Consider the following 12,170-nt stretch of genomic DNA (forward strand, 5'->3'; position numbering starts at 1 on the left):
GCATCTCCTCCTCCGGCTCCTCCAGTGCCCCGCTCGCTCTGAGCTCTTTCTCCTCCTGCTCCAGCTCTTTCTGGGTTAGATCTGGACAGGAAAAAAAGGACATTCTGTCAAGTTGGCACCTTAGCTCTAAACAAATAGCACAACGGGTGCCAAGTGTTGACATACTTTGTACAAACAGGAAGTAATAAAATATTTGAACTTCCTGTGGAATTTCCTTCTTTTCCCCCCCGTTTCTGCAGGCCTGTGTCCAGGCTGCAGAGCCTTCTCACATCCACAGCTGCTGCACAATGACCCCCAGCAGGCAGAACCTGGGGAGCTGAAGGGCTGGGAGCTGCACAGGGGTGTTCAGTGTGTTCCTGGGGAAAAGGGAGCGTCCCCAGGGCCTCCCCTCACACCCACCCGCTGCCTGCCTTCCCTTCCTTTTCCTTCCTTTTCCTTCCTTTTCCTTCCTTTTCCTTCCTTTTCCTTCCTTTTCCTTCCTTTTCCTTCCTTTTCCTTCCTTTTCCTTCCTTTTCCTTCCCAAGGCTCTCACCTTCTCTGCTCTCACTTTTCCTTTCTCCCTCCCAGCTCCCTCTCGCAGTTCCATCCCCTTTCTGCCCTCAACTCTTGTGCAAAGTCTTTTTCCCCTTTTAAATTCCTTTTCTCCCCTCTTGGACTTTTTTTTTTTTTTTTGCTACCGTTCACTTTTTAACCTCTCTCCCCACTTTCCAAATCCCTTTTGGATTTAACCCTTTCTTTCTGCCTCCCACCACGTTGCTGCTGTCCTTGTTGGGGAGGAAAGGGAGACCCCCAAAAAAGCTCCTTGCCCCCCAGGACTGTGGCTGTCCCTGTGCCCCCACATTCCCTGCTCAGCCCTGTGGACGTGCTGGTTGTTGGTGCCTCCTGCCCTGTTCATTTTTGGGGTGTGCATCAGAGGTTTGGTGCTTTTGGTCGTGTCCCTGCGTGGTGTGACCACAGCAAGTGACAGAAACGTGTCCCCAGGACAAGGGGGGACAGGACAAGGGGGTTTGTGGCCACAGCACTTCACATCCCCTCTCCCACCTTGTCCCTGCAGTATTTTCTAGCTGGGCCCATCCTGCCCAACCCCAAGTTCCCTTTGTGGCTTTTCCCTCTCCGAAAAAGGCTCCTTGCCCCCCGGGCTGTGGCTGTCCCCCTGTCCCTGTCACGTAGCCAGCGGGTGGGAAGGCTTCTCACCTCCCCCGAGCGAGGCGTTTCCAGGAACCGCCGCTGCTCTTTGGCTTTCAGACTTCTGAGAGCTCAGCTGAGAGAGGGTTTCCCTCCCACGGGGGCTCACAGCCCTGTGCTCTGAGCTGGGAAATGGGGTTTGGGGTGTGCTGAATTTAAATGGGGACTTTGGGGTGTGCAGAAATTAAATTGGGGGTTTGGGGCATGCAGACCTCAGGGGCTTGGGGTGTGCAGAAATTAAATGGGGAATTTGGGGAGTGCAGAATTAAATGGGGAGTTTGGGGTGTGCAGACATGGGGGGTTTGGGGTGTGCGGAAATTAAATTGAGCAGTTTGGGATGTGCAGAAATTAAATGAGCAGTTTGGAGTGGGCAGACACGAGGAATTTGGGATGTGCAGAAATTAAATGAGGACTTAATTTGGGGTGTGCAGACATGAGCAATTTGGGGTGTGCAGGGGGTGGCACCCCCTTGTCCCTCCTGTGGAGGTATTTGTGGCATCGCTGTCCCCACGGTGCTGGTTGCCCTCACCCCATGTATTGTGAACTCTTGGCTTGAATATGAGGTGAAAAAGCAAAAAACTGTGAGAAAGATGGACTGGAAATGGGAAATCCTGGTTTGGGAGCACTGTGGGAAGGTTGGGATGGTGTTCTATGGGATGGCAGCTCCAGGAACCTGGAGATGGAGAAATAAAATACTCCCAGTCCAGGGACACAGGGAAATTGGGATTTACTGAGTGGCAGACGAGTGTGGGTCAGCCTAAAATAGCTGAGGATGAGGGAGATGGAGTGGGGTTATGGGATGGGAGCCAAAGAGGAGCAGGGGCAAAATGATCCCCTGTTCCCATATTCCTGTGGGCAATTTTTGGCCCTCGAGGCAGAGATCCAGAGATCCTGTGCTTTCTGCACATTTGCCCTCAGAGATTTGGGAAGTGCTTGGAGAATAAATTATTGGAGAGTCTTGTGCCTCTCAGAAGCTCGAGTGGAGACGCAGGACAGGGGTGGGTTGTGCCAGTATTGTCCAATTCCAGATCTTTATCTTGGCCAAAAGGCTCCCTCGTGGGGCTGCGTAAAACTTGAGCTGGAGATGTTTTCTGTAATTAAAAGCAGACTCGGTGCTGAAGTGCTCCCGTGGGGTGATAGTTTTGGGTATTATTGAGGTCTTTGTTTTATTCCCCTGCTTGTCCTTAGCTAGAAATAAATACACAGACAGTTCCCAGATTGTCTGGGAATAAGGAAAAAAAAAAAAGGAAATGGCAAAAAGAAGGAATAAATAGGAGAAAAAAATGCAACAAAATTAATCCAAGATAATTTCAATAAATAAATGACCTCAGCTCTTCCTGGACAGTGATTTATCCATGTCATATTGCTGTAATCTGTTCTAATTTAATACTCAGTACTTAAAACAAGCTGATTTCCCACTTCTGGAGGCCTGTCCTCTTCCCTGGTGAGGAAGAGGAGGAAATCCTGAGTGGCCTTTATGGCTTCCCTATTGCCTGAGCTCCGGCAGGGCTGAGGCTGTTGGAGGAAGCTCTGTGTGCCCATCCTGGAGCTGGGGCATTGCTGTGTGCTTCCCCTGGGCTATCCTCACACATCCCCTGGGTGCTCCTGGGGTGTGCTGCTCAGAGATTGGGGTGATCCCAGCCCTGCTCCAGCCTCTGCTTTTGTGGGATGGAACCTGTGCAGCTCCTGGGTGTCCTGGCAGGCTTCTCCCTGCGCTGATCCAGCCCTGCCGGAGGAGTGGAGGGGCCTTGGTTCATTCAGGAGCCCCTGGGGGATCCTTGGGGCTCCTCAATTCCTGCAGGAGCCTTTGGGGGAGACTTTGGGGCTCCCCAGTTCCTGCAGGAGCCTCCGCAGATCCGTGCTGGCTCACAGGACATTTCCCCGCCTGTTTTCCCATCTCTAACACGTTTTGATCCCAGGGGAAATTTTCCCCCTCTGGGATGCCCCTTGTTGGCAGTAGGGTGGATAAAAACCCCTCAGGGACAAACCCAGCCTGGCCCTGGGTTCTGTGGTGGGGCTGTGCAAGACCCCCAGCCCCAGTGGGGATCTCAGTGGGACTGGGGGTGTCCCAGGGGACACCAGGGAGCAGAGAATTCCCTGGGCAGAGCAGAGCAGGGATGAAAGTTGCCTGAGAGTGCTCCAAGCATCACCAGGGCCTTTGGTGCTGCAGCTCAAGGCTGTATTCCAGCCTCAAAAGGAATTACAGAGCAGCTGAAATTATCTGGGCTCCAGTAAATGCACTCCTTTAATTATTTCATTCGCCACATGCAGTAAATTCTGCCTCTCCAATCGCCTGCTGCGTAACAACTCCAAAATCATTTCGCTTGAAAACATCCAATATTTTCTAAGTGCAGCAATATTGGGAGTCAGAACAGGAAAATTATTTTTGCTTGCGTCCTACAAAGGAATCTTTGTTGGGATTGGTTGCAACACCTCCTGCTTTTGAAAGCTTTGGGAAAACCCCAGGGCACGGTTCTCGGCTGGGGTGGAAGAGGCAAACCTGGCCCTGGGGTGGCTTTGGAAATAACTCAGAATGGAGAAATGGGAATTGATCCCGAATTTGGGAGAGACTGAACCGATCGAAAGGGTTTTCTGGTGGGATCTGGTGGTCATTGAGGGATTTTTGGGGGGGTTGAGTTGCACTGAAGGCTTTTTCCAGGAGGATGTTGGTGGTGCTCGGTGTCGGGTTGTGTCAGGGGCTCTTCAAAGACACAGAAAAAGAAATTCAAATACAAACAAGAAACTCAAATTCAAACACACAACAAAAGAAATTCCTGCTGGATTCAGCGGTGTGATCCAAAGGGAGCTGTGCAGGAGGATGAGTGGGCTGGGATGGGATGCAGGTGGCACCAAAAAGGAATTTTTCTGACCAGTGTGCAGCAAGGCCATTGGTGAGCTTCACTCCTTGCCAAAGGAGCAGCATTTTGCCCCGTGCCTCAGTTTACCTGTCTGTGATTCCTGGGGGAGCAGGGGATGTGCAGGAGGCTGGTGGGAGGATTTGCAGGGTTATTGATGCAGGGTGGCCCCAGCTCCCTCAGGCAGGATCCAGGAGCTCGGGAGGACAGAGCGAAGAGTCACAGATTGGAAAGGAGAGAGGGGGAAAGAATTGCCAGCGCTAAAAGGCAAGTTTCGTTTCAGGGAAGACAACAGCTAAAGGACCAGAACTATCAACCAAAACCACAAGATCACATCAGATGTCAGGCAGGACACATCTTGTTTCTCCCTCCCGAAAGGGCTTATCAGTGCAACCAATCACTTTAATGATGTGGCAGAGGGAGGAAGAGGATTTGACTCAGAGTGAAATGAAATTGAGTTCCTACGACCCTTCTCTTCCGCTGCCGGAGCGCAGTCACCTGTCCTGCAGGCAGCAGAGATAAATCATAAATCACCTCCTGCAGCGGAAGGGGCTCAGACATGAGCTTGCATTATTTTCTTTTACTCTTTCCAGTGTCTCTGCTGTAGTGGGAGCGGGGCAGAGAGGAGAGGAGGAAGAGGGACACAGCGAGCAGGGAGTGCCCCTGGTGCCTTCCCAGCCTCCAGGGATGGTGGCGGTGGGATGGGAACCTCTGTGCTGGGAGATTCCCCTTTCCAAATCAGATGTGGGAGTGGGGAGCCCCTTTAACCATGGTCAGCTCTGCTCCCTTGGCTTTGGGGAGCAGCGTTGTAGGGAGGATGAGGATGAGGGTGCAGTGCAGGTGCCATCGCTCTGGGGCCCCTCCTGCCAGCGCAAAGCTATTATCCAGCTATTATCCAAAGTAAATACCCAGCAGGGTAACACCAGCCAGGCTCTGGAGATGGAGCTTGGAGCTCAGTCCTGGGATGGAGGGGATCAGTATTCAAATGCAGGGCTCAGCTCCAGCTGTCTGAGGGGAAAAGCAGCGCTCAGCATCCTCAAACCTTGGGAGAATTCAGGTCTGCTCCCAACAGCACAGGCCAGGCTGGCAAATTGCTGCTCCCTGCCCACAGTGCAGGGACATCTCAGCTCCATCAGCTGAACCACGGCACATTCCTTGCACAGGGCTGAGCCCAGCAGCTGGTCCTCCCCATCCCGGGCACAGTGTCCTTAACCAGTGTCACCCCGAGGAATTTGATGTGCTTGCCCTAATGGAACAGCTTTTGAACTGGGAGAAACCAGCTCTACTGGTAGGTCCCAGTCCAGGTTGTTAGATAGCAGCAGGAGCTCAGTGGGACTGGCATCTCTCCATGGATCTATGGAATCTGAAAATCTGATCTCAGCCGGGGCTGAGGCAATACCAGCTGGATGTCCTTGAGACCTGTCTGCTTCCTCCCAGCACCCAGCTCAGAAATCTTGGAATCAGGGAGTTTGCCTGATTCCATGAGAACCAGGTCACAGCCCGCAAGTGAATTTTGCCTTCCTGGAATGGGGAGTGACTGCAGAGAGGCCGTCGGGGCTGGTGGTTTTTGCACCCTGTTCTGAAAGCTGCCCGATTTCCCGCAGATGTGCACCCACCTGCTGCGATCTGACACCCGGGCTGCAGCTTTCATATCTGTAAATCACAACTTTTAACCCCCACCCAGTTCACTCTGCAGTCTCAGGGGCAGATTTTCAGAGTTCTTACTCTGGATGGAAAAAGGCAGGAAAGCACTGGTGGGGATTTTCAGCAAGGCACAAGTGGCCTGAATGCTTAAACCTGATGAATTTTACCCACTGCCGAGAATACCCTCAGCTTTCCCTGTGTTCTGAAGGGCTTCAAATATTTTTGCAAATCCAGAAAGACTCTTGAAACCCTGGGAATAGGGACTCTGTGTCCTTCAGGCATTTGAGCCGCAGTTGTGTGGAAATTCGGGCGTGATGTTCCCTTTGATTTGAATGGGCCACAGCTCCCAGGTCCCTGGAGCTTTTGGAAGCACTGCCCTGGATTTCTGTTTAAATTAATGCCCTGCTTTGTTTTCCTTCCAGAGGGCTCAGTTTTGGGGTCTCCCAGCACAATCAAAGGCCCCGGCAGGGTTTATCAGACTTGCCAGGGTGGGCACAGGGCGGGCAGGGAGAGAGGCAGAGGCGAGGTCTCAGCACTAACCCAGGAGTGAGAGGAGATCAGGGGCTCCCAAAGCCTCCTAATCAATCCCAGCCTGCCTAGAACGAACATCTCTCCCACTGCTGGAGCTTCAGACACTAAAAAACCTACTGTAAATGCAACATATCTCTGTGCTTCCTGCCAGCTGGCCTGGAGCCAGCCTATTTCCTTCAAAAAGAGGGATATTTATTTTCATCCTTTTAGAGGCAGCCAATTCATCTCAGACCACCACCAGCTAAAAAAGCTTTATAAATTAGCAGCCTTTTTTTCTTTTCTTTTTTTTTTTTCCCTTCCTAATTCTCTCCCCCACCCCTTTAAATATTATTTTCCTTTGGTTGTTGGTGTGAAGGCTGTGCCAGGACAAGCGAGCCGGGGCGCATTGCGCCACACTCCCCTTTCTCCCCGAGCTGCAGAAAGACAGTAGCAGCAGTGTCTCACGAAAGCCAGAGGAAACCAAAGCAAAGCCCGGCCGTGACTGATTCTCCTTCCAAATGGCGTAAGCAGGCCCACTTCAAACATGTGAATAATGAGTTATCTGTGCCTGACTTTGTTCGGCAGCACAAGGAACGGTGCCTCCCAACATTTCCCTCCTGCTCCCCTCCCGGGCTCTGATTTTAGCAGTGGGGTTGGCTCTCACTGGGGCTCGGAGGGCACCTCCGTCATCCTGCGTCACGTTTGAGTCCTTTCCAGCTCCCAGCTCTGCGCTGTCCTCCCTCCTTCCCCTGCACTGTCCTCCCTCCCTCCTTCCCTGGCAGCGGGGCTCCTCTGAATTCTTCTTGGCTGGGCATTTCCCATGGCAGGTCTAGAGCTGGAGGTGGGATTCCAGGGAGAGCCTGAGCCGTGTTCTTGCCTTGTGTTAGAGGTGTGCAAAGGTGAAACCAGCCCAGCACTGGCTGCAAGGGACAGGCCTGCTGTTCCCATAACACGGGAGTTTCACATGTGGCTTCCCTCTGGAGCACATGCTGGGACTTGATAGTCTAGCCGAGACTCAGACTGGGAAACAATTCCAGCCTCTGCAGAGGACTGGCGTGTCTCTCTGAAGTACCTATTTCGAGGGCCACGGGAGGCATTTGAAAGGTGTTTTGCACACTGAGACAGAGTTTTATCCACTGCTGATTCCTTTCTTGTGGTCCCTTCTCACGGACATGTAGAGACTAAGCCATGGCTTTATGTGCAGGGACTGCTCCTGGTAAGCCTGGCTCAGCCCTGGAGTTAGGCTGGGGATATTTGAGCAGAGCCTTGGTGGGAGGATGGTGGAATGCCAGGGGGATGCTCGGATGCTTTGAAGGAGGCTGAGTGTGGCTCGAGCTGCTGTGCCAGCCCATGCCACCCTCCCCTGGCTCTGTCTCCTCCTGTCTGGGGCTGAGGCAATGATCTGCAGTGTGTGTGTGTGTGCTCGTGAACGTCCCTCGGCGTTTCCTCCGCTCCAGCTTGCCGCCAGCATTCCGCAGCCAGGCTCCCGGGGAGGGCCAAGCCACTTCCCAACATCTGCTCTGCCGGCAGCGCGGGGCTGAGCCGGGGGCTGGGGATGAGCGTGACACCCAGCTCTGAGCTCAGCAGGGCTGGGAGGAGGCTGTGCAGCTCCTCTGCTCTCATCTAACTCCATCTGCAGAGAAATCAGGGAGCAGGGGGCTCCCACTCACCCCACTGAGAGTTTTCTTTAATCAAATCTCTCAGCTCTGAGATTTTGGTGTCATTCAAGCCATGAAGTTCCTGAAGCCCCTTTCTGCCTTTGCTCAACTTAATATTCTGCATGTCAGTAACCTGAGGAAATCAGCTGCTTTTGGAACTCCCCCTCCACAGCCTGGAAACCCCATCCCAGTCCCGGCTTGGGAAGCCACATCAGGTTGCACACTCCTAGAAGGAAGAGCAGACTCTGTTTGGTCTTTGAAATATTTTAATGCAGAAAGCATGTCTTTAAATCACAGCTCTGAGGGCCTGAGCTCGTGTGGCACACACTGCTTCGCTGTCTGCATTCCAAGGAAACACCCAAAACTTCCAGTATGCTTCTTATTACTGGCCCAAAGTGTCAAATTCACGTCGGCTCTTCCAGCTGGGAAGTGTTCAATGGGATAGTTTGTTTGATATGCTGATACAGATCTTGTTATTACATCAGGATCGTAGGTGATCTGTCAATGTTTACATCATGTCACGTTCAATACCAGAATTAACCGATTCTGAAACCCGATCCAGCGTTAAAACCCTGGCGCTGCTGACAAGGAGTGCCCAAGGTCAGGAGCTGCCACCATTTCACCATGCTGGGCTCTGCTGTTTCCATAAATATTGACCTACAAGCCAGTGGTGGCCCAGCTGGAAATGCAGCGCAGGATCTCCAACCTCAGCAGTGCCTTTTGTGCCCCAAAACTCACAGGTTGGGGTGATTAAGGCTTCTCAGACAGATTTTTTTGGGATGAGGGCTGGGGCTGTTTGAAGCTGAGTGAAAATCCACCCACTGGCTTCGGGAGGCTTTGAGTCAGTGCTTGGGTGAAGGTAGAAACCACCTTCCTGTTCTCTAAGGTATGAGCTATTGTTCACTGGTTTCCTCTCCGTGACAGCTGTGGGCAGATGGGGAAGGGCTTTTAATGAAGCCAACCGCTGCAGAAATTAAAAAGCTCAGGTTGTTCTGATGAAAGAAACCCATTAACAGCGATTCTCTCTTGCGTGACAAAGTCTGACGTCCCCAGCCCTAAGTGACAAGCGGCAGGAAGTCCTGGGGAGACAGCCTGAGCTAAAGAGGGCTGGCAGGCCAAGCTGGTGGTTTTTAACTCATTCTCTGCCTTGTTTCACAGGGTTTGGGGCTGCCAGGTCCCACACGTGGGGACAAGGTGAGACACAGACTGAAGAGGGGCTGGGAAGAGCCTTGATCCCACCAGCCCTGTGTTTCTCTTCACTTACATTTGCGCCAAGTTTTCCTCTTTCTTTTCAGCAGGATAGTTTCAGGGGTTTGCTGGTAATTGCTGGGCCTCCCCACAAACCAGCCCCTTCTGGATGTGTTTGTTCCAGGCTGGCAAAGCCCACGGGACTGTGCCCACGTTCAGATAGCGTGGGTACCAGAGCAACCACAGTGCAGCGTGACACAGGCACATGAAGCCCTTGGTGGGGCTGCATGGCTGAATAATCTTTAAAAACTTTATCAGCTTAGAGATCACCTGGTATATTTTTTCAGGATTTTCCCTGTCACATGCCAGATAACACCACAGGATAGGGTTTGTGCTGAGATAGAGAAAGGGAATTTAATTTTCATTAGATTTCTGGGGAACTTGGTCTTTGAAGTCCTTTTTGGCTTTCCTGCGAAGCTCTGCCCCAAAAAATCTGGGTGAAGGTGAAATATAACACTACTTTTCTTCTGTGCTTAAATGCATAGTGAAATAATAAAATGTGGGCTAGAACAAGACATCTCAGTGCACACAATTTACCCTGGAGAAAGCACTATGTGACAGATGCTGCTCACTGCTCCAAAGGCCCTGGATAATGCAGAGGTGCCTGAGGTCTGGGGACACACAGAGATGAGAATAGATCGTTTATGGTCTTGCTTTGAGGTTTCCTTGGTTTACTTCACACAGCAGAGAAAATGCATTTTCAAAATACCGCTGGGTTTTTGCTTTCTGCTGGGTTTGTCCTCCCCAGGTTTTCCTCTCTGGTGCCAGCATGTTTTCCCTCGGTTTGGACTCTCACATCCCTGGAAATCTGGGGATTATAGAGCTTGGAGGGGATGGTGGGGCTCACCTGGATGTGGAGAGAGCAGAGAGGGGTCAAAGCCCCACAGAACCTGTGGCTGGGACAGGTTTGCTGGTGGGACACCTGTGAGCTCAGCTGGGAGTGTGAGCTCCCCTTGAGCTTCCCTCCCATCCCAGTGTCCTCACAGCCAGCCTGGCAAGCACAGCCTGAGCCAGGCAAGTGGGAGATCAGGAGGTACCAGACACTGGATTTAAGGAGGTGGAGGTGTGGGGACTTTCTGTGACTTTGCTATAAACTGACACAGCTCACAGAGCTGTGCAGATGTGAGGGGGAAGGGCAGGGGGGTGAGAGGTGCCTGCATTCATCGCCTTTTAAACACACTGCTTTGCTTTCCTTTTCTTCTTTAGAAGCCACCAAGGGCTGAGCTTGGCTTGGTGAATGTCGGGCTGTAGGATCTGATAAGGGCCAGCTCTCTGAAGTGCTGCACAAGGGTTTCTTGCCAGCCTCTCTGCCGGCGTGCCTGCACACCTCCAGTGCCCCTGAGCGCTGGGATGGTGCCGGGATGAGGCGGTGCCACCTGGGCAAGGTCCCTGCGTGGCAGGTGCAGAGAGCTGGGGGTGCTGTGGGGCAGTCTGGCTGCGGCAGGGGAAGAGCAAGGAGAAGCCAAGGTCTGAACCCCGCACTGATGTAAAGCTGAGGCTCCTCTGGAGCCCCTCCAGCTTTGTGCGGGTGTAACTGAGACTGGAATCCGGTCCAGAGAGAGCGAAGCTGTTTGGCGATGATTAATACAGTAAAATGTGAAAGTTATGTATCAAGTGCGTTTCATGCGCCTCTCGCCTCGGGACAATTAGCATAAATTTAATAATTATTGCCCTGTGCCAGCAGCTGCTACCTAAGGAGCTGGGAGTGCTTTATGAACGCTCATTAGCTGCTGCCCTGCCTGGGGGAGGTGGGTGATTAGTCTGCCCGTTTTATGGGGAGGAAAGAGGAACAGAGAGAAGCAAAGTGAGGTGGCCAAGGTGTGGTACCAGCAAGGGCTGATCCCAGCCCTCCTGCGCCTCCTCCAGCCCCACTTGGCTCTGACCGAGCTGGGTGGGCACAGCTGGGAGGTGGCTGGAGTAAGATGGGAATTTGGTCTTTAAGATGCTGTAGAAAATACTTAAAATTCAATGTTTGCCAGTTCCTCAGTCCCCACTTTGCCAGGACATGGTTTGTCCTGCCTTGCCCATGCCTCCCCTCCATGTTCAGAGTCGGTGAGGGCTGGTGGAAGTTGGTCACTCGGGCAGGGGCATCCTGATCCAGCTCCTTGACTGGAGACTTTCTGGATGATCTGGAGCCTCCCCCGTGGGTCACTCTGTGTCCACCTGCCCCGGGAGCTGCTCTCTGCCAGGGCTGGCACCCATTATCCTGTGTGAGTAACAGCAAACCACAGAGACAGAGGCTGGCTCCCTGTGTAACCAGGCTGCTGCAGCCAAAGGGGAGCTGATCAGATACCAGACTCTTTTATCATGTTCCAGGGCACAGACAAAAGCTGGAAGACCAAGCCAAACCCTTCACCGACCGCTACGGAGAGCTGGAACGGCTGCGCCAGTCCATGAGAGTCACCCCAACAACGCCCAACCCCCGTGGATCCCTCAGCACCCCGAGCCACTTCGGCTCCCAGGCTCAAACTCCAATCCAAGGTAACCACCTGGGTGTCCCAGTGTCACCCCCAAACCCTCGTGTTCCTGGCATGGCTGAGTGGGAACAACCCTCTGGGTGGGATTTTAGAGTTGGAGTCTGGCTCTCCCCTGGTTAAGGTGCCAGGGAGGAGTTTGTGTAGATTTCTTGACCTTGGAAGCCTTTTTGCTCCCATTAAGTCACTTTTTGCACCATTAGATCTGGGTTTTGAGGAACAAATGAGCAGCAGGAGCGTGAGGGAGGTGAGAGCAGCACCCTTTGAACCCAGCAGCTCCTCTGACATGAAGGCAGCCGCGCTATGGTTATGCATCAGCCAGAGAGGGTGTTCCGTGCTTTACATGCTAATCCCAACGGTTTCTTATCACTGTGTGGGTGCCAAGTGTGGTGATCCCTCGCCCAGCTCCAGCATAATTCCCCACACGGATGCGCACCTGCACAGGCACACACACACACACAGGGCTTTGCTCTTCCCAGATCTGCCAGCGGCAAAGAGCGCCCGAGTCCCTGGGCGTTCCCCAGGAATCCGCAGCTTGCTGCCAGGACAGGGGCAGGAATTGCCACTGGAGTTACCTGACAGAGATCAGGCTGCTA

General features: G+C 52.8%; 1 protein-coding gene across 1 annotated transcript in view; it reads left to right on the top strand.

The window, feature by feature from the left end:
- The window catches only part of RUNX3 (RUNX family transcription factor 3), a 33,432-nt gene that overhangs the window by 8,487 nt on the left and 12,775 nt on the right, over window positions 1–12,170 (top strand). Inside the window, exon 4 of the mRNA XM_030964620.1 lies at window positions 11,417–11,581. Coding sequence (XP_030820480.1) covers window positions 11,417–11,581 — 165 coding nt within the window. The remainder of the gene's footprint in view (window positions 1–11,416; window positions 11,582–12,170) is intronic.

Source organism: Camarhynchus parvulus, chromosome 23 (genome assembly GCF_901933205.1).
Source record: "Camarhynchus parvulus chromosome 23, STF_HiC, whole genome shotgun sequence".
Taxonomy (NCBI): domain Eukaryota; kingdom Metazoa; phylum Chordata; class Aves; order Passeriformes; family Thraupidae; genus Camarhynchus; species Camarhynchus parvulus.